The 23,276-nt window shown below is 41.9% G+C and overlaps 1 protein-coding gene across 2 annotated transcripts in view; it reads right to left on the bottom strand.

Moving 5' to 3' along the window:
• Positions 1-576: 576 nt before the first annotated feature.
• Positions 577-23,276, bottom strand: part of CUNH2orf92 (chromosome unknown C2orf92 homolog) — a 30,811-nt gene continuing 8,111 nt past the window's right edge. Inside the window, exons 4-11 of one of the 2 annotated variants that reach the window (XM_045077768.1) lie at positions 22,129-22,218; positions 20,072-20,191; positions 19,875-19,958; positions 10,683-10,787; positions 9,689-9,772; positions 3,995-4,102; positions 2,519-2,669; positions 577-1,098 (exon numbers count right to left, since the gene is read on the bottom strand). In XM_045077768.1, the coding sequence (XP_044933703.1) occupies positions 963-1,098; positions 2,519-2,669; positions 3,995-4,102; positions 9,689-9,772; positions 10,683-10,787; positions 19,875-19,958; positions 20,072-20,191; positions 22,129-22,218 (878 nt within the window). In that variant the 3' untranslated portion in view covers positions 577-962. The remainder of the gene's footprint in view (positions 1,099-2,518; positions 2,670-3,994; positions 4,103-9,688; positions 9,773-10,682; positions 10,788-19,874; positions 19,959-20,071; positions 20,192-22,128; positions 22,219-23,276) is intronic. The other variant, XM_045077767.1, reaches the window with a different exon arrangement.

The following is a 23,276-nucleotide window of genomic DNA, read 5'->3' as shown; positions in this document are numbered from 1 at the left end:
CACCTGATGTGTCCTTGGCTTTTAGTACATGCCATTGGTCCCGGACATGTCCCAGGTTCTTCGTCTGCCCTGGTTGCCCTCAGTCTACGGGTCCCTCTGGGTGTGATGTGTCCCCCACCCTCCTGAGGCCACCTGCCTCCCTAGAGCCCCATTCACTCCCTGGCAAACCCACCCACCTCCAGATGCCTTCCAGCCAGGCCCCACACGTGTCCTTGCCCGCCTGGACAGGGACCCTTTGCCAAGGCCACAGCCCGACCTTGAACCTCACTCCTGTCCTCGCCCTACCACAGCGGCCCCCATGGGGTCCGCAGAGGTTGTGCAGCCGCTTTGGTTGGGAGGCGGGGTGCAGACCCTAGGGCAGCCTCCAGGAGCCCCTGCACCAACCCCAGGTCCAACCTCTGCATCACCATCCCAGAAGAGAGTGTGTTCCCAGACCCCACCTTCCAACACATGGAGGAAGGCTTCCAGGTGTCCCCACCCCATCCCCTCTGGACCCCTTCAGATTGTAGCTCAGAGGCCTAAGTCCACCACCAAAGAGCTTCAGCTAGCTAGCTGTCTGCCCTCTCCTCAGAAACCCACAAGGACCAGGCCTGTTTCCAAAACCTTTGGTTGCCTCATGCTTGAGATTGTCTACATATTAGGCATTCAATTAATATCTGCTCCCTGAATGGCTGAATCAGAGAATCAATGCTTTAATAAATAAAGAACTTAGTAGTTGGTCAGGTTTGTGTTTGGGCAAATGTGCTGCATCTCCTGCCCTAGCTATCAGTGCCGTACCAAATTCTAAGCACCCTGTAGTACAACATCCGTGTCTTGGTCCATTCGAGACTAACAGGAGAAGGTAAACATTTTGTGGAGCACACCTCACAGCCAGAAATCAAATGCCTCTCCGTGGTGTCTGGGTGGACAATTGCCTGGCATCACAGCTTCTGGTCCTGGTTTGGCGGGCCCCACCAGCTGGCTTAGACAGAGGACTTGCCCTTCAACAACTGTTTCTGTTTCTCACTGTGCTTTTGGGGGTTCTTTTCTTGAAACTTCTGCCACCAAGACTTCCCACGCAGAATAAAAATATTATATGTCATGTTCGCTGGAGGATGTCTGAAATAAAACACACAAAACCACACTGTGCAACAACGTGTGTAGGAATTCCTACTGTCTACGCTTTGGGTGGTGACAGAGGCTTAAGTTTCTGAGGGGTGAGCATTTAATGGCCCCACAGGAAGGTCAGTCATGTGTGAAATTCATTTTGCCTCTGGGCACCAGAGAGTTTCCAAGAAACTCCTTTCCCTGCCCCCAACTTTGTGGTAACACAGGCTCTCCACAGCTTCAATTCGCCTCTGTTGGATGGAGCCACGGTCTTGGCCACTTCTTGTGATACCTTCTAAAGGCACAGAAGGGAAATGACAAAGCTGATGTATAAGCCCCAGTCAGAATTGTGAAGTGCATCAAGCTTCCAGAAGCTCTTGAAATCTTCCATCCCTAACTTCTGCCATATTCTGGGCTCCTCTTTGACTTTCAGTCCTGTCTCCGAGGAGGAAGCTGGATGTGAGGCAGTGGTGGCTGGCCTGAATGGGTTACCAGTCTCGGGAATCATAGTGTTTTAAAAAACACCTTTAGGGAAAGCAACGTCACTCTTGTGGGCAATTTTAAGTACTGCAGCTTCCGAATTGTGGGGGAGGGACACTTCACCCCCAACAGAACACCACAGCTTCCTTTCTCTGTGGACAAGCTGAGCACATAACACAGTGCTGAGCAAGACCCGAGGGGCCTTGGGAAGCTGCTTTTCCCTGTGATAAAGAAGTGTGTCTCAAGGGATGCAGACAGAGGCACATAATTTCAAGATGCAATTACTGCAAATGCATAATCTTGTAAGCCATTTAATTTCTAGTGCCTACTCAAGTTTACAGCCACTGTATCAGAGCCCTCTCATCAGGGGGATAACAGACACATTCAGCAAGTGGTACAGACAGACCTTGACTGGTCAACATGGCCTCTATCAGAGCGGAGCCCTGGAGGGCCACTGCTGGGCTAGGCCCTTCATTTGCAGGACCCCGGGGGAAGACTGAAAAGTTTGTGGGAGGTCCTGGGAGGTGCCGTTTACCAACCAGTAGAGGGATCGTTCAATATTCTAACCAGGGCTGACCCAGGGCGAACAAGCCAAATGTCAGCCCTGTGGTCATCTCCTCCACAACCTCAGCCCTCCCTGCCCTCGTATTCCTCTTTTCCAATCTTTCAGGCAGAGGCTGTACCATCTCCTCTTTTTTAAGTGGCCATCAGTGCGAAAATCTCTGTGACCTAACTTAAGGGATTCTTTATGGAGGCCAGCATGGACCCAGCCAGGAAATCCATACCCGGCTGTGTGTCAAAACCAAGGCAGTGCTTAAAAACTCCTAGCCCGGGCCATCTGTGCCCTATGAATACACAGTGTAACTCCAGGATCACCAGGAAGCTCAGGGGCAACATTGGCACGGATACCCAGGAGTTCTTCGGAGGAAGGCAGGAGCTAAGAGCCACTCACGATTGCTGTTTCCTCCTGCAGCACATGGTCAATGCCAGCAGCAACAATGCTGTGACCACGAGGACTCCCGCCACCGAGCCAGCACCAATGATGATGTTCCTCTGGAGGAACTGCAGAAGCTGCTCACATGGTACGGTCTTATCTGGAATATCTAAATGAAAAGACACATGGCAAAGTAAACAGAAAGAAAGTCCCCATACAGATCTGCAGGGACGAACCTGTTAGCTCTGCTTACAGCAGAACTGAAAATATTAGAAACTTGGCCTCTGGCCCCAGAAGTCCTCTGGGGGAAGAAACTGGCTTTGTTTGGGAAAATACACTCCTAAGCTGTTTGGCAGTGACATGAGATGCTGTGTGGTGCTGGAGGTGAGACGGTGAGGGTATGAACCCAGCAAGCAGCAAAGCAACCAAAAAGAAGGGACAACAAGGCACAGTTTGCAGGAGAAGAAGAATAGAGGAAGGTCAGATGGAAGGGGGAGGCAGGGGCCCCCAAGAGGGTGGAAAATTCTGCAATGGCTACTAAAAACAGTGGAATCAAATACTCAGTTTCGAGCTATCCCCCATCAGCCCACCCTCCCAGCTTCAAGAAGTCCTGCCATATATAGCATCTGCCTCAAGTGCATAGGTTTGACAGAATCTCATTCACAAGGATAAGCATGTTGCCAGATGAACTTCAGCTCTTACAGCCTGTAGGGACTTGCCAAAATCCTGAGGGTAGATTTTGAATGCCACCATGTACGGGCTTAGGAGCACAAGACAATCTTAGCTAGAGACCCCAGCTGACATCAGGGACTCCTAGAGCTTCTGTCACTCCACTTGTAATGTGACAAAAGCAGGAAGCAGGGAAATGGGGCAGAGACGTTCCATGATAGGAACTGGATGGTTTGGTGTGAAGAAGCACTGAGGGGAGGCTAGCAATGCAGGCCCGGGGAATGCTGGCCAAGGGCCATCTTGGGTTGTGGGAAGAAAACTGGAAATGTCCAACTTGCCGCTTCCATCTAAGCTACAGTGAGAGGCAGCAGCACCAAGCCACTCCAAGGCTTGTTGGGAAAAGTCAGCACATTGTTGGTAGTGATGGGCAAGTTGCTACTCGTTCTGAATGGGCCCAGGCTCAGGTCATCCAAGGCTGAAGACCAGGGACTAGTCAATATTTGGATTTAATCCCTCCTACTTGTTAGAAAGCCTCAGTGTGCAGTAATGGCAGAGGCTCAGATGATGATGCCCATGTTAGGAAGGACCCTGGCTGTGTAGAAATGACTGAAAGTAGCATCTTTTAAAAAGGGTGGTTAAATCCCGAGTTAGTTTCATTCATCATTTACTGGCAGATTGTATGCATTGTGGGTAAATAAAAGGCGTGCTGACATCTCCTCTGTTAAAATACCATGAAAGGCACAGATGCATTCTGAAGTTACCTGTTCATGTCTTGTTTAGCTTATTAGCTTATTAGTTCGTAAGTGTCTTGTTATAACTTATTACCTGTCTTAGCTGCTGCTTCAAGTGTTTCTTTATTTATAGCAGTAAATGGTTCATTCATATTCCTGTTGGAGAGAGAGGATTCTTTATCCCTCTTCTCTGAATTGTGATCTATGGAAGACAAAAGACAAAATGTGTTCATCTAAAAACAACCATTGGCCTGTGATTAGTTCTGGTTTTTTAAAGATTTTATTTTTAAGTAATCTCTACACCTAACACAGGGCTCAAACTTATAACCCTAAAATACAGAGTCATATGCTCTAATGACAGAGCCAGCAAGGCCCTCCTAAGTAGTTCTATTTTTTTTTAAGATTTTATTTGTTTATTTATTTGACAGACATCACAAGTAGGCAGAGAGGCAGACAGAGATAGATTTGGAGGGAGGAAGCAGGCTCCCTGCTGAGCAGAGAGCCCAATGTGGGACTTGATCCCAGGACCCTGAGAACATGACCTGAGCCAAAGGCAGAGGTTTAACCCACTGAGTCACCCAGGCGCCCAGTAGTTCTATTTTTATGATAAAAATAACTTCCTCTCGGGGCACCTGAGTGGCTCAGTCAAAGTTCCGACTCTCGATTTCCTCTCAGGTCATGATCTCATGTGGGATGGAGCCCTGCAGTAGGCTCCACACTCAGCACAAAGTCTGCTTGTCCCTCTCCCTTTTCTCCTCCCCTACTCACACTCTTCTCTCTCTCTTTCAAAGAAATAAATAAAATCTTAAAAAAAAAAAAAGACTTGGGGTGCCCGGGTGGCTCCCAGGATCCTGGAATAGAGCCCCATGTCGGGCTCTCTGCTCAGCAGGGAGCCTGCTTCCCTTCTTCTTTCTCTGCCTGCCTACTTGTGATCTCTCTCACTGCCTACTTGTGATCTCTGTCTGTCAAATAAATAAAATCTTTTTAAAAAGAAGAAGAAGAAGAGTGAGAAGTAATGAACCATGTACCCCCAGCACACTTCAAGGCTGGAGCCCGCAAGCCCAGATGCCTTTGAGCTAAGTGTCAGCTTTGGCGTGAGTTTGGTGAATCTGCCTTGGCCTAGCTCTCAAAGAGGTGGGGATCAGACAATGTGGTTGACACTGCTGTGGTATGAGACAACAGCCTCTCAAGGTCTTAATTATTTCTGGGGAAGGAGAGAAATGTGTTCCTTCTTTAGCCTGGCTTAGAAAAGAGAGAAAACTTCCAACTTAAAGTGAGTCATAATTACTTGACTACGGAAATGCCAGCTTGTCAAATCAGTCAAGAGATTAACCACAGAGACACGTAAAACTCTGGACAGTGTAGTTAATCTGCTAAGGGGTTACACTGGCCTTGCTCTTTCACAGAGGTGTGGAAAAGATTGACTCATCATTTGAACACAAATTTTCACCCTCTGTGTCTCTGTACCACAGAAACAAAACCAGAATTAGAAGCCACTGTCTATGCTTACCCATCAATGTGGCTTGTGATTTTGATCATTTGTTGCAATTTTTTTGGTGAGACAACATAAGCACAGTTACCAAGTTTTGCCAAATGCAGGCTATTTCCAGACCTCATTTCAATGATAGAAAATCATTAACTATGAGAGAAACAGTAGCCCATTATAGGAGCAAGGACAACAAGCTAAGCCCAACATCCATGAGGGAGACTCAATTCAAGTGCCAGCCACATCCTGGTCAAACCGTGCTAAATGAGTCCAGAACCAAGAAATTTGGGTATTGTTTTCAGGGAAAAGTTGAAGTCTTACATCATAATTTCTCTGCTTTTCCTCTTAAGAGACTAGTGAAATAAGACTCTGATTGCTTCTCTTAAGAGCACCTTACTAGGGCACCTGGGTGGCTCAGTGGGTTAAGCCTCTGCCTTCAGCTCAGGTCATGATCCCAGGGTCCTGGGATTGAGCCCCACATCACGATCTCTGCTCAGCAGGGAGCCTGCTTCCTCTTCTTTCTCTGCCTGCCTCTCTGCCTACTTGTGATCTCTGTCTCTCAAATAAATAAATAAATAATTTTTAAAATTTAAAAAAAAAAAGAGCACCTTACTGCTGCACCGTTAACTGAGAACTAGGTTCCCTTCAGCAGAGCTCTATCAGTAATAGCTGGAACTCGCACACACCTATGCACACTTTAACACGACACTTCACTTCTCAAAAAAAAAAAAATCATTTCCTCAGCCCTCTTCCTACCCAGCTCTTTTCACCATTAATTTTGGCATGGGGCGGGGGGCAGGTATGGTTACGGCCGCTAAGGAAGATGTGTGTGGTCTGGATTTCCTACTCCAACAGAACGGCTTCAGAGCAGCTGGCCTCTGACAAGAGGCCTGGTCAACCTCTTTTTCTTATGTGGTGTGACCTCTACTACTGTGTGCAGGGGGTCTCCTCTTAATTCACTCTCTCTACTCAAAAAACCTTGGCAAGCAGACCCTCATTTCTTGTGCTGTCAAAGCTCCATTCAAAGACAACCTGAAGCACTTTTTACATCCCTTCCATTTTAGCATATTTATAGCTAATAATTTTGGATGATGCTGACTTTCCTATTGGCAGTGAAATCTTGGAGGACACAAGTGCCTTCCTTGTTTAGCTCTCAACTCCTGGCACAGAGCCTCTCACCAAGTAGGAGATCAATAGCTAGGTCTTTAGTGAGAGAAGGAATCCTGAAGACTCTTGACTGAAACCTCATGAGAGACTCTGAGCCAGAACCACCCAGCTAAGCCTGATTTGTTGGCCAAGGTTGCAGTCCTTTGAAGGCTTACTGGTACCAGAGGGTCTGTTTCCAAGACGGCTCACTCACACAGATGTTGACAGTAGGTCTCATCTCTCCACTGGCTGGAGGGCCTCTCCTTAAGTCAGTGGACACTACTGGAATGTCCTCACAACATGGCAACTGACTTTCCCTAGAGTGAGCCATTCAAGAGATAGCTGGGCAGAAAACAAAATGTCTTTGATGACCTAATCTATGAAGCAGAACACCATCACTTCTATCATGTTCTATTCATTTGAAGCAACTCACTAAGTCCATCCCACACTCAAGAGGAGGGGGACCAAAGAATTTCTGGACCTATTTTAAAGCCACAGTAGAAATGAAATTCCAAAGAAGATAGCTGAACAAAGGAAATATTTGCTTATATCCATATAACATAAGGATTTTAATCAGCTCCCTCCGGTTTTGTGGATGGAGAGAAGTGACACTATTACAAATGGATTTACACTCTACAGGAAGCCTGGACTTTGGTATATGACCCATCCCATTAAGCAGAGACCCCTGAATGATTGAACCACATGTTGAGGTCAAACCATATGAAATATGACCGATTTTTTTTTTAAAGATTAATTTATTTATTTTAGAGAGAAAGCAGGGAGGAAGAGCAGAGGGAGAGGGAGAAAGAATCTCACGCAGACGCCCTGCTGAGCGCAGAGCCAGACACAGGGCTTGATCTCATGACCCTGAGGTCATGACCTGAGCTGAAATCAAGGGTTGGATGCTTAACTGACTGAGCCATTTTCGACCTATAAAAAACAGTAAGTTCAGATGATTCAACTTGACATTATACTCCCAAGGTAAGTTTTCTAATCTATGTATTTCTTTTCATTGTGAGACTCCTAGAAACTCAATACCATGGATTATCAAGATGAGTGTAATGATTGATTTTTAATATGATCTTTGTGTATTGAAGAAAAAAAGAAAAAAAAAAGAATGGCCTCCAAACCTAGTTTAGATTGGCCACTGTACACCTTGGGGGTCTGGGAAGATAGAGGAAAATAAATCCATTTTATACTTTGGCCACTGTACACCTTGGGGGTCTGGGAAGACAGAGGAAAGTAAATCCATTTTATACTTTGGCCACTGTATACCTTGGGGCTCTGGGAAGATAGAGGAAAATAAATCCATTTTATACTCCAGGCAATGAGTCAAGCTCCTATAAGGAAGAAAAATCACACACTGAAGGAGCCAAAAGTAAACTTGAAGAAATAGAAAGACATCCCCATTCCAGCACAGAATGACTTACCATCAGTTTTCCCAAAGTGAGTAGTCATGTCTGTCTTATAAATTTAACGCATAACTCTTATAAATTTAATGCAATGCTAATAAAAATATCGACAGGCTTCTAATGAAGTTACACAAGTTGATACTAAAATTTATGTAAAAAAACAAACATGCAAAAATTGCGAGGAAAATACGGAACAAGCAAAAACTGCAAAGAAGGGGCTAGTCGCATAAGGCACTAACACAAAGTAGTTCAGCTTCTGTAATTAAAATAGGGTGGATGGATGCCTGGGTGGCTCAGCCTGTTAAATGACTGCCTTCGTCTCAGGTCATGAACCCAGGGTCCTAGGATTGAATCCCGCATCCGACTCCTTGCTCAGCAGGAGCCTGCTTCTCCCTCTGCCTCTGCTGTTCCCCCTGCTTGTGCTCTCTCTAACTCTGACAAATGAATAAATAAAACTTAAAAAAAAAAAAAAAAAAAACAGTGTGGTACTGTTTTATACAGCAACCAGTAGGCCAGTGGTTAGGATATAAAGCCCAGGAAGAGACCTAGGACATATGGAAATTTAGTATAAGATAAAGGAGGTATCTCAGATCATCGGAACACAGATGGACTTTTTAATAAATGGTGTAGCCAAAAAAAAAATAAAATAAATAAAAAAAATAAATGGTGTAGCCATTTCAGAGAAAAATGGCATGACTTGAACTGTGTTGATTAAATCATTCGAACCCGTGTATGGTTCTCAGTATAAAATCATTCTCTCACAGCTGCTGGTATAGACCTAGGTGCCAAAGAGATGCTCAACTACATTGAATTTATGATTATCATGAAATCCACAGAAGGAAATTTATAGGACAAATTCAGGAATGTTAGAGGTATTCATTTTAAAGAGAATTTGGCAGTAAATTAATCTCCAAAAACCATCTAGGTCAATGATTCCAAATGTTACCTGTAGGTAAGTCACTTGGAAAATAGGCATAATTGTGTGGAACCCCGGACTCCACTTTTAGAAACTCTAGTGGGTTCCAGAAAAAAGGGTTGATAATCTCTTCCCATTTCTCATCCTCTACCCCATGGCTGATGCTTGGTCCAGGTTGAGAACCACTGACATAGTTCATATTCTTATTCCCAGGAAAGACCACATATTTGCCAGCTTGGACAGTGACATAATTAGCCTATTTTTCCTTTTTAATCTTTCTAGCTGCTTCGGGAAGAAATGTTTCATGGGATGCTAGTTTCTTATCCTGTCTTCAGAGCCCATCTGCTCCCCCCATAATTGGGTCTGTGTGGTGAGCCTTTGCTCATCAGCTAAAGGAGAACACTTTCCCACAGTCCTCATGGTGGGGAGAGAGAGAACCCCTCTGGGCTATCACTTCAAGAATGTGTTCTGTACCTCACCAGTCCCTGCCCGCAGGGGGAGAGAGGGACTTCACGAGTAAGTTTGGGAAGAGGATTCAGGTACCTTTAGCCATCCGCTTCCAGAGAGCAAACATTTTGACCTGCTCTTCAATGCTGTGAATTTTACAGAATCAAACTCTCTTGTGGTGGGGTTGGGGGAAACCATAGTTACTCTTCCTAATTCGAAAAGAAGGCCCCACGTTACCCAGCCAAATTTTCTAGAGAAGATAGTCTGAGCTTCATCTATAGGATCCTTAGCTCAGTGTCACATTTGCTTCCAAACTCAGGTACAAGAAGATGAGGTATTACTTATTGGCCCCCAACTCCGAGTACGTCCATTTGCATTTACCATTAGTAGAAATTCTGTCCACGCTGCCAAAGAGAAACCTTGGTGCAGTAGAATACCCAGCAACATTGGGTCCTTTGATGAAAACTATGGTGGGGGGTGGGGAGATGAAAGAGAAAAATTTGTATCAGTACACACGTACACACTTTTGAGTGAGCACTTTGGGTCCATATTTTGTTTTAAGTGTTGAAATGCTGACATAGAATTCCACTTGTATTTGGAATGTATATTTGAAAGTTTACATGTCAATGTAGAGCAAGGCATCGGCTAGCTGCTGACTGGAGAGGTTGGTGCCCGCGCAGAGTCTGTGGGAAACAAACCTCAGGAATTGAAATTCACATCTGTATGCAAAATTCCAACACAGTGCCCATTTCTCGGCTGCCCGGGGCACTTCCCTGTACTGCTGGGAGTTTCTGATACATAATTCTATCCTTACAACCTATGATCAAACAACTGTCTTAATTCTCAAACTACTACTTAAAAAAATAATAATAATCTGAAGCTGCTTTGGGGAAGAGTATTTTTCTTTTTTGTTATTTCTCCTGGCGTGCTCTAGGTCAAGTGATTTTTTCCGGCCTGAGTCTTACCATTGAATGCGGGGACTAATGACTGCACCAGCTCTCCCCAGGGGCTAAGCAAAGTATCAAAGTATGCAAGGGGGGGTGTACATAAAGTGTGTGCAGGACAAAGTTATGACGTTACTCAGGGCTCCTGTTGTAATTCCAGTTCCTATCTTCTGAACAGCCTCCAGAAAGTGAGAACCTGCTTTATACATGAACTCCAAGGATCCCCCACAAAATAGAAGGATAGGCACATCTGAGACCATAGATTTGAAGGTTATAGAGAGGTTTTCAGACAATTCTTTCCTGCCTTTCTTGATTTGTCTTTGCCACACATGGAGCTGTTTTAACAAATGCTAAAATGATAGCACTGTATATATCACATACAGAGACCTATAGGAATACATGCACCAATAGTTTAAAAGACATATACTTGCTTTCTGAATTCATGTCTCTCTTCGTAATTGATTTGCCTGCTGTTCTGGCTTCATCAAATGGTGTCCCATACGGAGCCTTGTAGAACACTTGCTGTAGAATTTCATCTCAAGTGAAGTAAAAAAGACGTGTTAATACCAGCCTTGGGGGATTGACATTTTTCTCTGTGTAAGTACCTAAAGCAGTCTACAAATACAGTAAATAGATGATATTAAGCTCAGGGGACATATGAAATTACACTCTGCCTTCTACTTGTCTTGGGAAGGGAAATCCTAACTCCTACAATCATTTCTGAAAAAGTGTGATTGAGCTAGATGTCTTGAGCAGTAAATATTTCCCATGAAAAGATATGCAGCTAGAAACTTTGCCCCAGACCTCATGACATTTAGTGTCATTATCTTCCTTCTTGCTCCTGTTATCATTCTGACCCACCTCTGAGACTTCCCCAAGAGGGCCCATGTATTTTTATAGGATGAAGTCCTTCAGGGCAAACATAAAGCAGAACAGATTTTTAAAAGTCAGAAAGCTCTTTATAAACTGTTCCTAATTTCTCATGGTTATACATTTTTAAATGTACTCCTCTTTCTTTCCTTTTTAAAGTTTTCAGCCTTCTACTTTTCCCTGGGGACAGCAGTTTCTTGTTATTTCTAGTTCTACTTTGCACAGCCACGGAAAATAACCTTCACAAATTCCATCCATTCTGTATATATTTTGAGCCCTTTTTCAAGGCTGTTGGTACATGGGTGGCTGTTCCACTCACCTGACAGAATATGCTTAAGGACCCAAAAAATTAACTTTCAAATTTACTTATTCAAAATAATGAGTTTTTGTCACCAGCCCCATTTTTTTTCACACTATGATCCCATTTTATTAAAAAAAAATTTTTTTAACACAATGCAACCTAATTTCTACAGGTACATACACAGGTCTGTAAATGTAGGATAAAACTACTGAAATGGGGCACCTGAATGGCTCAATAGGTTTAAGCATCTGCCTTTGGCTCAGGTCACGATCTCAGGGTCCTGAGACTGAGCCCGCCTTGCATCCAGCTCCCTGCTCAGCAGGAAGTCTGCTTCTCCCTCCCCAGTCCCCACTTGTGCACTCTCTCTCTCCCTCAAATAAACAAACAAAATCTTAAATGGGGGGGAAAAAAACCCTATAACAGTTATCTTTATGGAGGTAGGGAACAAATAAAGATCAAATAGAACTTCAGCATTAAATAAATGTAAGGTTTTAGTTTCATGTATAAGGAGACTTATCACTTGTGTAAATACCAAACTTTTTAATTCACCAGAACTGACAAGGCACTATTGAGAATGATCCCAATTTTGTAAAAGCAGTAGAACCAACAAAAAATCTCTGCACAAGCACATATGTTTTTACTGGCACAGAGACAGATGGAGAGAGAGGAAGAATGCACACCTGGCCGATGGAAAGGGTGTAGGGAAGAGACTATTAACTTTTTCTTTACCCATTTCATACTGATACCTTTCTACCTTTTTAAAAAGGAAGTTAATTTTTTTAAAGAGATGTTATTAATCTCAAACAGCACCCATTTTTGATAGTATAGAGAGGGTGACCATCTCTCCCCACCTTGTCACCTATCTGGCAGAGGTACTCAGCCTTTGCCATCCTGTCACCAGCCCCTTCCTTGACAGATGTGTTGACCTGTAAATTCCTCAACTGTTGCTCAGAGAGAACCTGGAAAGTTTACTGGTGGCCCCCCAACGCCAAGGCCAACACTAACGTGGTGCTGGGCAGGTCAATAGGCCTTTGGGGTATAAAGGGATCCTCCCAAACCCCAAACCAGACACCCACCTTCACACTCACTCAGTCCCCTTCCACACATGTGGGGTGGGATTCAGAGACATGGGGCTTCTGCAAGAAGGAGAAAAGTCTCTGATTCCCAGGTGAGAATTCCCAGCACAGTAAGGTGGCTGCAAGAGCTATCTGCACCCCTTCACCCATTCAGTCATGGTAACTACCCAGCCTGCAACCAGCCAGACACTCAGTGCAGGTCCCCTGGAGCCTCTTTAATAGCACACGTGGAGGAAGGACAAACCCAGAATTCCCAACATGGGGCAGTTCCTGGAAAAAAGGCCCATGCCCCATGTAGAGAGAAGGCCCTTCCAAGCAGGATTGGCGGGCATAGTTCTGCAATCAGAACATCCAAAAGGTTCTAACCCAGAGGGAAGCATCAGTGCTCACACTCCTGGGAGCTCTTTCTCAGACCAGATGTAACTCTCAGTGTCTACCCCTGACCCAAACACACCACCAGGGAGGAGAGCTTTCTCTGGATTCTGGTTGGCTTCCATACTGCATCTGTGGTTTCAAACATTTTCCCTCATCTCAGCTCTCTGCAAAGACCTCCCTAGACCTTATTTTGTTGTTGCTGCTTTTAAATTTTAAAAAAATTTATATATATAATTTATGGTGTGTATATATTTATTTATTTATTTATTTATATAATCTATGTTGATTATATATAATTTCCTATTTAAGCATTTTTAAGTGTACAATTCAGGAGCATTAAGGATATTCACACTGTTGTGCAAACCTCACCACTATTTACTTCCAGAAATTTTCCATCTTCTCAGACAGAAATTCCGTACCGTTAAGCAGTAATTCTCCATTCCTCCCACCCCCTAGCCCCTAGTAACCTCTATTCTACTTTCTATCTCCAATAATTTGCCTATTTTAGATACCTTGCATAGGTGGAATCATACAATATTTGTGCTTTTGTGTCTTTCTTTCTTTTTTTTTTTTTAAAGATTTTATTTATTTATTTGACAGAGAGAGAGATCACAAATAGGCAGAGATACAGACAGAGGGAGAGATGAGGAGAAGCAGGCTCCCCGCTGAGCAGAGATCCCAACGCGGGACTCAATCCCAGGCCCCTGGGATCATGACCTGAGCCGAAGGCAGAGGCTCAACCCACCGAGCCACCCAGGCGCCCCTTGTGTCTTTATTTCATTTGGTATAATGTCTTCAAGGTTCACCCATGAATTAGCATGTAACAGAATTTCATTCATTTTTATAATCAAATACTATTCCATTGTATGTCTATACCACATATTGCGTATTCATTCATCTGTGATGGACACTTGGATTATCTCCACACTCTTGTCTATTGTGAATAATCCTGCTATGAACATTGGTATACAATTATCCGTCTGAGCTGGTTTTCAATTCTAGTAGGTATATATCTAGAATATACTCTAGATCACATGGTATATTCTGGTCTTATGGTAATTCTATGTTAAACATTTGGAAGAACCACCAAACTGTTTTCCACACACACCATTCTCACCACCATCTTAACATTCTCACTTATTTCCTACATCCTCACCAACACTGACTTCCCTAAGGAAAAAAAAAATACACACTCTAATATGTGCAACGTTTTATCTTATTGTGGTTTTGATTTGCAGTTCCCAAATGACTAGTAATATTGAGTAACTTTTCATGTTCTTATTGTCCATTTGTGTATCTTCCTTGGAAAATGTCTATTCAAGTCCTTCACTCATTTTTAAATTGGGTCATTTGGTTGGTTGGTTGGTTTGGTTGGTTGGTTGGTTTGTTGTTGTTTTTGAGTTGTAGTAGTTCTCTATATATTCTAGATCTTAATCCCTTATCAGATATATGATTTGCAGAGATCTACTTCCATTCTGTGGGTTGTCTTTTCACTGTCTTGATAGTATTTCTTGATGCACAGTTTTTAAATTTGGCAAAGTCCAATTTATCTATTTTTCCTTTTGTTGCCTATGCTTTTGGTGCCAAAATTAATGCACCTTTGCCTAATCCAAGCTCATGAAGATTTTCTCCTACGTTTTCTTCTAGAATTTAAAGCTTAGCTCAAAAATGTAGGTCTTTCACCCAGTTGTTTTAATTTTTGTGTATTACTATTTACTATTAAGTAAAGATTCAACTTCATTTTTTTGCATGTGAATACTCAGTTTTCCCAGGACAGTTTGTTGAAGAGACTGTTCTTTCCCCTTGAATGGTCTTGACACCCTTGTTTAAAATCAAATGACCATGGATGTATGCACTTATTTCTGGACTCTCTGTTCCATTCCATTCGTCTATAAATCAAGATATCCTTATGCCAGTGCCATACTCTTTTAATCACTGTAGTTTTGTAGTAAGTTTTGAAATAGGGATACTTCCAAATGTTTTGTTCTTTTATTTTTTAAGATATATTTATTTATTTATCTTAGAGAGAGAGAAAGAGAGGGAATCTCCAGCAGACTCCCCACTAAGCACAGAGCCTGATGCGGGGCTCAATCCCACAACCTATGAAATCATGACCTGAGCTGAAACCAAGAGTGGGAGGCTTAATCAACTGAGTCCCCCAGGAACTCTCCAAATTTATTCTTCTGTTTCAAGATTATTTTGACTACTTTGGGTCTACTGAGATTCTATGGGAATTTCAGAATGAGTTGTTCTATTTTTGCAAAAAATGCAATTAGAATTTTGATAGGTTTGCACTGAATCTGTAGATCACTCTGGGGACTATTGTCATCTTTACAACAGTAAATCTTTCAATCCATGAACATAGGATATCATTCCATTTATTTAGGTCTTCTTTCATTTCTTTCAGCAATGTGTTGTCCTTTCCTGCGTACAGGATGTTTGCCTCCTTTGTTAAATGTATTCCTAAGTATTTTAATCTTTTTGATGCCATTGTAAACAGAATTGTTTTCTCGATCTCTTTTCCTTTATTTTTTTTGGGGGGGGGATATTCATATCAGAATATAGAAATACAAATGATTTTTCTGTGTTGTTTTTATATCCTGCAAACTTTCAGATGGAGCTAGAGAGTATTATACCAAGCAAAATAAGTCATTCAGAGAAAGACAAATATCATATGATTTCACACATATGTGGAATTTAAGAAACAAAACAAAGGAGAGAAGGGAAAAGAGAGAGAGAATCAAACCAAGGAAGAGATATTGGTGCCTGGGTGGCTCAGTCAGTTAAGCATCTGTCTTTGGCTCAGGTCATAATCCTAGGATCCTGGGACTGAGTCCCACATTGGGCTCCCTGCTCGGTGGACAGTCTGCTTCTGCCTCTGCCCTTTGCTTGTGCTCATGCGCTTTCTCTCTCTCAAAAATAAATAAATAAAATCTTTTTTTTTTTTTTAAGAAAATTTTTTTAAAGACACAGACTTAACTATAGAGAAGAACTAATGGTTATATGAATTAATTTTTTAGCTCTAACAATTTTTGTGAACTTTTTATGGATCTATTTTAGATCCTTTTATTTCTTTTTTCTTTTTTTTTTTTTTTTTCCTAATTTCTCTGCTAGGACTTACAGTCTATGTTGAAAGAATTGGCAAGAATGTCTCATGCCCGATATTAGGAGAAAAACTTCCATTCTTTCATCACAGAGTATGATGCCAGCTACATATTTTTCATATATGGCATTTATCACATTGAGGAAGTACCCTTATATTCCTAGTTTATTGAGTGTTTTTATCACAAAAGGATGTTAGATCTTTAAATAAGTTTTATTTTTAATTATATTAAAAGACACATAACACAAAATTACCATCCTAATCATTTTTTTAGAGATTTTATTATTTTTATGTAACCTTTACACCCAATGTGGGGTTTGAACCCACAATCCTGAGAACAAGAGTTGCATGCTCCACTGATTGAGCCAGCCAGGAGCTCCTACCATCCTGATCGTTTTTAAGTATACAGTTCAGTAGTAGTATTTATTCTCCTTGTTGTATAGCAGACATCCAGAACTTTTTCATCATACAAAACTGAAACTCCATACTCATTAAACAACTCCCTGTTTCCACCTCTCCTACCCCAGCCCCTGGCAACTACCATTCTACTTTCTTTCTATGAATTTGACTTGGGATATCTCTTATTAGGGGTGCCTGGGTGGCTCGTGGGTTAAAACCTCTGCCTTCGGCTCAGGTCATGATCTCAGTGTCCTGGGATCGAGCCCCACATCGGGCTCTCTGCTTGGCGGGGAGCCTGCTTCCCCTCTCTGTCTCAGCCTGCCTCTCTGACTACTTGTGATCTCTGTCTGTCAAATAAATAAATAAATAAAATTTTTAAAAAGGTATCTCTTATTTATAGAACCATACAGTATTTGTTTTCCCGTGACTGGCTTATTTCATTTGGCATAATGTCCTCAAGGTACATTCATGTTGTAGCATGTGACAGAATTCCCTTTCTTTTTAAAGCTGAATAATATTTCATTGTATATATATGTGTGTATGTATATGGAATATACATACACACATATATATATACATTCCATATATATACACACATTCCATTGTGTGTATATATGTGTGTATGTATATATGTTAAAGGGGTTCACTGTCACTTGTGGGATTTATGTTAGTCTATTCATCCATGGACACCTTTTGGCTATTGTGAAGAATGCTGCTATAAGTATGGCAAACATCTCTTTGAGACTTCCAATTCCTTTGGATATATAACCAAATATAGGATTGCTGAGTCATATAGTAATTCTATTTTTTTAATTTAATTTTTTAAAGATCTTATTTATTTATTTATTTATTTGTCAGATAGAGAGAGACAACAAGAAAGTGAGTACAAGCAGGGAGAGGCAGAAGCAGGCACCCTGCTGAGCAAGGAGCCCAATGTGGGACTCAATCCCAGGACCCTGGGACCATGACCTGAAGCAAAGGCAGATGCTTAACCATCTGAGCCACCCCGGCCTCCCAGTAATCCTATTTTTAATTTTTTGAAGAACATCCATACTGTTCTCCATAGCAGATATACCATTTTACATTCCCAACAAGAAAATTGGATTTTCTAGCCAATATGCTAATCTCTGCCCTTTAATAAGAGTTTGATCCATTTACACATAATGTGATTACTGATTAAAAAAGAATTATTGTCTGCTATTTATTTGTTTTCCGTGTCCTATAAATTCTTTGTTCCTTGGTTCCTTTATTACTGCTTTCCTTTGGGAGTTTGTTGATTTTTTTTAGATCTTAATTAATTAATTAATTAATTCACACAGAGAGAGAGAGAGAGAGAGTGCACAAGCAGGAGAGAGAGAGAGAGAACAAGCAGACGGAGCTGCAGAGGGGAAGGGAGAGGCCAAATCCCTGCTGGGCAGGGAGCCAGTTATAGGATTTGATCCCAAGACCCTGGGATCATGTCCCGAGCTGAAGGCAGCTGCTTAATAGACTGAGCCAGCCAGGCACCCCAATTTTTTGTAATGTTATATTTCAATTGCCTTCTTTGTTCCTTTTCTGCATATGTTTTAGTTCTTTTCTTCATGGTTATTTTGGGAATTACAACTAAGATTTTAAACTTATAACAACCTAGTCTGAATAGTACCAATGTAGTATATGTACACTCTGCTCATATATATCTCTACCTTCCCCTATATTGTCACGAATTACATCTTTACACACTGTATGTCCATGAACATAAATTTACAATCATTGTTTTATTCATTGCCTTTGAAATCACATTGTAAAAAGGAATGAGGTAACAATCCAAAATTACAATAATATTGATTTTTACATTTACCTATGTAGTCACCTTTACCAGTGTTCATTTTATTCTCAAACTTTTAACTGTCTAGTGTCCTTTCATTCAGCCTGAAGTACTCTCTAGCATTTCTTAGGGGGCAGATCTCTAAGCTTTTGTTTATCTGGAAATGTCTTAATTTATCTTTTATGCTCAAAGAATAGTTTCGTCAAATATAAAACTATGGGTTGACTGTACTTTTTTTTTAGGACTTCAAATGTGTCATATCATTTCTTCTGGCCTCCATGATTTTTGAGGAGGAATCAGCCATTAATCTGATTGAGAATCCCTTGTAAACACTGAGTAGTTTTTCCTTTGCTGCTTTCAAGACTCTGTCTGTGTCTCTGGATTTCAGCAATTTGACTATAATGTGTTTCAGTGTGAAACTCTTGCATTTATGCCTGGAGTTTCTAGAGCTTCTTGGATATGTAAAATAATCTAATTTGAGAAGGTTTTGGCTATTATTTCCTCATGTATTTTCACTGCCTCTTTCTCTCTCTTCTCCCACTGGGATTTCTGTAATGTATATGTTGGTACATATGATGCTATCTCACAGGTCCCTCATCCTCTGACCATTTTTTTTTTTAATTTTTTTCTTCCTGCTCCTCAGACTGGACAATTTCAATTGTCCAATTTCAAAATGATTACTTCTGCCTGCTGAAATGTGCTGTCAAATCCCACCAGTGAGTTTTTCATTTTAGCCACTGTACTTTCCAACTCTAGAATCTCTCTTTGGTACCTTTTTATAATTTGTTTCTTTATTGATATTCTCATTTTGTTCATTGTTTTCCTGATTTCCTTAATCCATCAAAGACAGTAAACACACTGAAGATGGGTTCCTATATTGCCCATTCTGACACCAGCAAACTGCACTGAGAATGCAGGCTGCTGACTACTTGGCCACCTGTTAAGGGCCTGGGGGAAGGAGAATGGTAGGATATACATCAATCACTAAAATTCACTAACATTTACCAGTCTCTTCATTAAGCATTCCTCTGGATGATGCAAGTGCTCCACTAGAATCCAGTTGTCCAAAATAGTTGCTTCAGATACTTTTTGGGCAGTTCAGTTGTAACATATTCTTAGAGCTTCCTACCATCTTCTTTCCAGGCCTTGGTTTTCTCAAATGTTACATATGAGACTTGGAACATATCAATGAGTCCCAGCCTGGAATCACCTGGAGAGCTTTAAAAACTACTGGTGCAAATATCTCATTCAATGCTAGGGAATCTGATCAGGTGTCTTTTTAACAATCTCTCCAGGGGATCCTTGTGCTCAGCTAGGGCTGAAGACCTGGGGAGAAGGTTTATCTCAGCTTCAAGCCTCACCATCCATTGCTACAGGAATCTCCCAGGCCCTTCATCAGGCAGATGTGATGCTGCTAATCTAAGGTGGGGTCTGGCTCAGCACCTGAAATAATTCCCATGTGGTAGTCCTGCTCTGCTGCACAGAGCCCTCTCTGAGGACCAGAATCCTTGCCAAGTGTTTACCTTCCATACTTTCCTAATTCCCTAGGACTCTGACACTTGAAAGAACTTGCTACAGCGTCAACGCCAGCATTTTCCCTCCCATCAAAACATAGGGTTAGCTGAGATATGACCCTGGAGAAGAATGAGACTCTTCAAATACAGCCTGATGGCTTCACATGAGGAGATCACTTACCAAATAGTTTAGAAAAATGTTCTTCTTGTTTATTTGAACTTGATACAAATTCACTATTTTTCAAGCTCTTTTTTTGAGGATAACCTATGGGGAAATAAACCTTAGCTGTGATTAAATCATTCATTGGACCGACATGAAATCTTTTTAAATCTCTACTTTTTTACATGGTGTTTCCAGAGAAGCATCACACACTTTACCTGCTCTAGGAGGAAGAGCACCGAACTTGGTTTCTAGTCCACCCTCTGAGTGCCTTATGATCTCGGGCAGTGAAGTTCTGAGGGACTTGGTTCTCCCATCTGAGACTGGTAGGAAGAGGCCTGTGAGGAGGGGCTGAGATGAAATTTGCTGATGTCATCTGTGGACAGAAACGTGCTCTCCCCTTATCACACACCGGTGTTAGGAACTACAATGACCAGCAAGAAGAAACACTGGATCCAAGCATGGTTGTGCTCGGTGCTCAGTTTTGGAGAGGAGCAAACACAGATGGACACACTCAACAAGCACTTTCCCCTTTATAGGAAACGATGCCAACAAGCCATGACTTTGACCATCTTGGAAATGGGATGCCTTCTTGTTTGGGAGGACAGGGAACAACACTGCTGAGTATGCTGCACTAATCCACACAAGGGTCTATGTTTGGAGGGGATTCAGAGGACCTCAGGCCACCCCTACCTGACCTGTTTGATAAGCACAAGGAATTCCTGATGTTGTCACTGATGAATAAACAAAGGAAGGTATAAATGGAAGAGTACTGGGTCAACAGTCTCCCCTAGGATGCCATGGACTGATTTCAAGACCGCCGACACTCAGGTGGCCCCATCAAGGATATGGATTAACTGTGCTAAAAAACTGTAGCAACTCTTATTTTGAACTATATTTTCAGGATATTCTTTACAGACATTGTGATACCTATGTGTCTGAACACATTTTCTTGATTCTAGGTCAAGGCCAGGCCTTTTCTCTGGCCCTGGGGGAGTAGGCACAACCAGCAGGGAGGAGAAACTTGTGCCCTAATGAAGAATTTTCAGGGTCACAGCAGAAGTCACCTGTCATAAGTGACAGAGCATTCATGAAGTGTCTACAGAACCTCAATTTTTAACACAAAACCAGGGACACCAGTTTTCACATGGTTTCAATATGGTAGATCACAGATCACAAAATCAATATGGTACATCACAGATGATCTACACAGCCACTGAGTGATCTGTGTACATTAACTTGTACACATTACAGCTTTCAACCCTACAAAAAAAAAAAAAATTGGTAGGGAAGCCTACATGGTGGATGCCAAAGATTTAAAGTATGACGACTTTGATCCAACTAGTGACAAATACAGTTTTCTAGAGATGAAACAGTGGTGAATCATAAGGAATAGATACACTCAGTCATTCAAGCACTTTGTCAAAAATGTGTTCTTCCTATTGTGTCAGCCAAGGGAACATAAAAACATCGTGCAGAATACACCATCATTATTATACAGTAAAATATTCACTTCAATCTGTAGTTTATAAAATGCAATGGGAGGACCATTGGCTATAAAAATGGTTTACTAATAGGTTTATAATTTCAACACAGCATACATGCCTGGATTATCCTGATAAACAATTCCTCAATCTAAACATTTCCTAATGCACACAGTGTCCACCTTAAAGGGGTTCACTGTCACTTGTGGGATTTATGCTAATGTACATGTTTTCTGCATTTGAGACCAGCTTCTTCCCCTCAGCTTTGGCATTTGAGCGTCAGTCCAAAGGCAGAGATCTCTGTCTCTCAGTGCAAATATTTTCCAGAGGCTAGAGTGTAGGGTGGGGAGATCATGGGGAGGAATGTGGGAAAGCTTTACTATCCCATGCCAGTGCCCAGGGCGCTCATGCACATTGAACTATAAAGTACTGTTGACTAGAAAGTCCTTACACTACCCACACCAAGTGTTACCAAGGACAGTGAGCACCACTTGCAAATCCGGTTCGTATCCTCTGAACAGCCTCCAGAGTGAGAGAACCTGCCTGACACGTGAACTCTGAACTTCAGAGATCTCCCTGCAATACAGTGCTATTTATACTTTAGGCCACAGACCTCCATAGTCGGTAGAAGGCTATAAAGAGTATATCAGATAATTTTTTCTTCCACATCTCAGTTTGGTTTTGCCTCTACATACCTGGGTTAAGAATGCTAAAATGATAGGGTAGTACAAACGATACAATACATAGACCTTTATAAACGTGCACTTATAATTTTGAAGACGTATACTTGCTTTTTTTCACGTCTCTCTTTGTAATTGACTTTCCCGCTGTTCTTGTTTCATCAAATGGAACTTTGGAAAACACTTGTAGTAGAATTTCATCTCAAGTGAAGCGAGAAAGGCATGTTAATATCAGAAGTCCATGATTGATATATCTACTCTATAAGAAACAGAACTAGTCTATGAATTCAGTGAATAAATGATACAAATGCAATGGATATATAACATTATGCTCTAAAATGCCTGGTCTGGGGAAGGAGATTTTGGCCTATCTAAATCATTTCTGAAAAATTGAGATTGGGGGCACCTGGGTGGTTCAGTCAGTTAGGCATCCAAATCCTAATTCTGGCTCAGGTCATGATCTCAACGTTGTGACTTTGCCTGCCATCAGGCTCTGAGCTGGGTGGAGCCTGCTTAAGATTCTACCTCTTCCTCTCCCTCTGCCCCTACACCCTGCGCTCATGTTCCTGCTATAAATAAATAAATAAAATCCCCATGGCATTTTCCACAGAAATTAAAAAAACAACAACCCTAAAATTCATTTGGAACCACAGAAGATCCGGAATAGCTAAAGGAATCTTGAGAAAGGAACAAAGCTGGAGGCAGGCACCACACTTCCCGATTTCAAACTACAAAGCAATAGCAATCACAGCATAAAAACTGCATGGCACAAAAATAAACACGTAGACTAATGGAACAAAACTGAGAGCCCAAGAACAAACCTTGCATATAGAGTCAACTCATATTTGACATGGGAGCCAAGAATACTCAATGGGGAAAAGAGAGTCTCTTTGATAAATGCTGTTGAGAAATCTGAATAACCACAGGCAGAAGAGTGAAAGTGGACCACTGTAGTACACAACTCACAAAAAATGACTCAGAATGGATTAATGACTTAATAACGGAAGTCACAAAACTCCTAGAAGAAACTGTAAGAGAAAAGTTCCTTGACATGTCTTTTTTTTTTTTTAATTCAAATTCAATTAAGGGAAGCCAGGGTGGCTCAGCTGGTGAGTATCTTACTCTTGATTCCAACCCAGGTCATGATCTCAGAGTCGTGAGATCAAGCCCCATGTCTGGCTCTGCACTCATGGGGGGGTCTGCTTGAGATTCTCTCTCTTCTCCTTATGCCCCTCCCCCCACTCATAGCCCACTCTCTC

This window comes from Mustela putorius, unplaced genomic scaffold (genome assembly GCF_011764305.1).
Source record: "Mustela putorius furo isolate JIRA1106 unplaced genomic scaffold, ASM1176430v1.1 tig00000224_pilon_pilon_pilon, whole genome shotgun sequence".
In the NCBI taxonomy this organism is placed as follows: Eukaryota; Metazoa; Chordata; class Mammalia; order Carnivora; family Mustelidae; genus Mustela; species Mustela putorius.
Note: the sequence above shows the minus strand (reverse complement) of the source record. Positions and strands in the feature narration are given on the sequence as shown.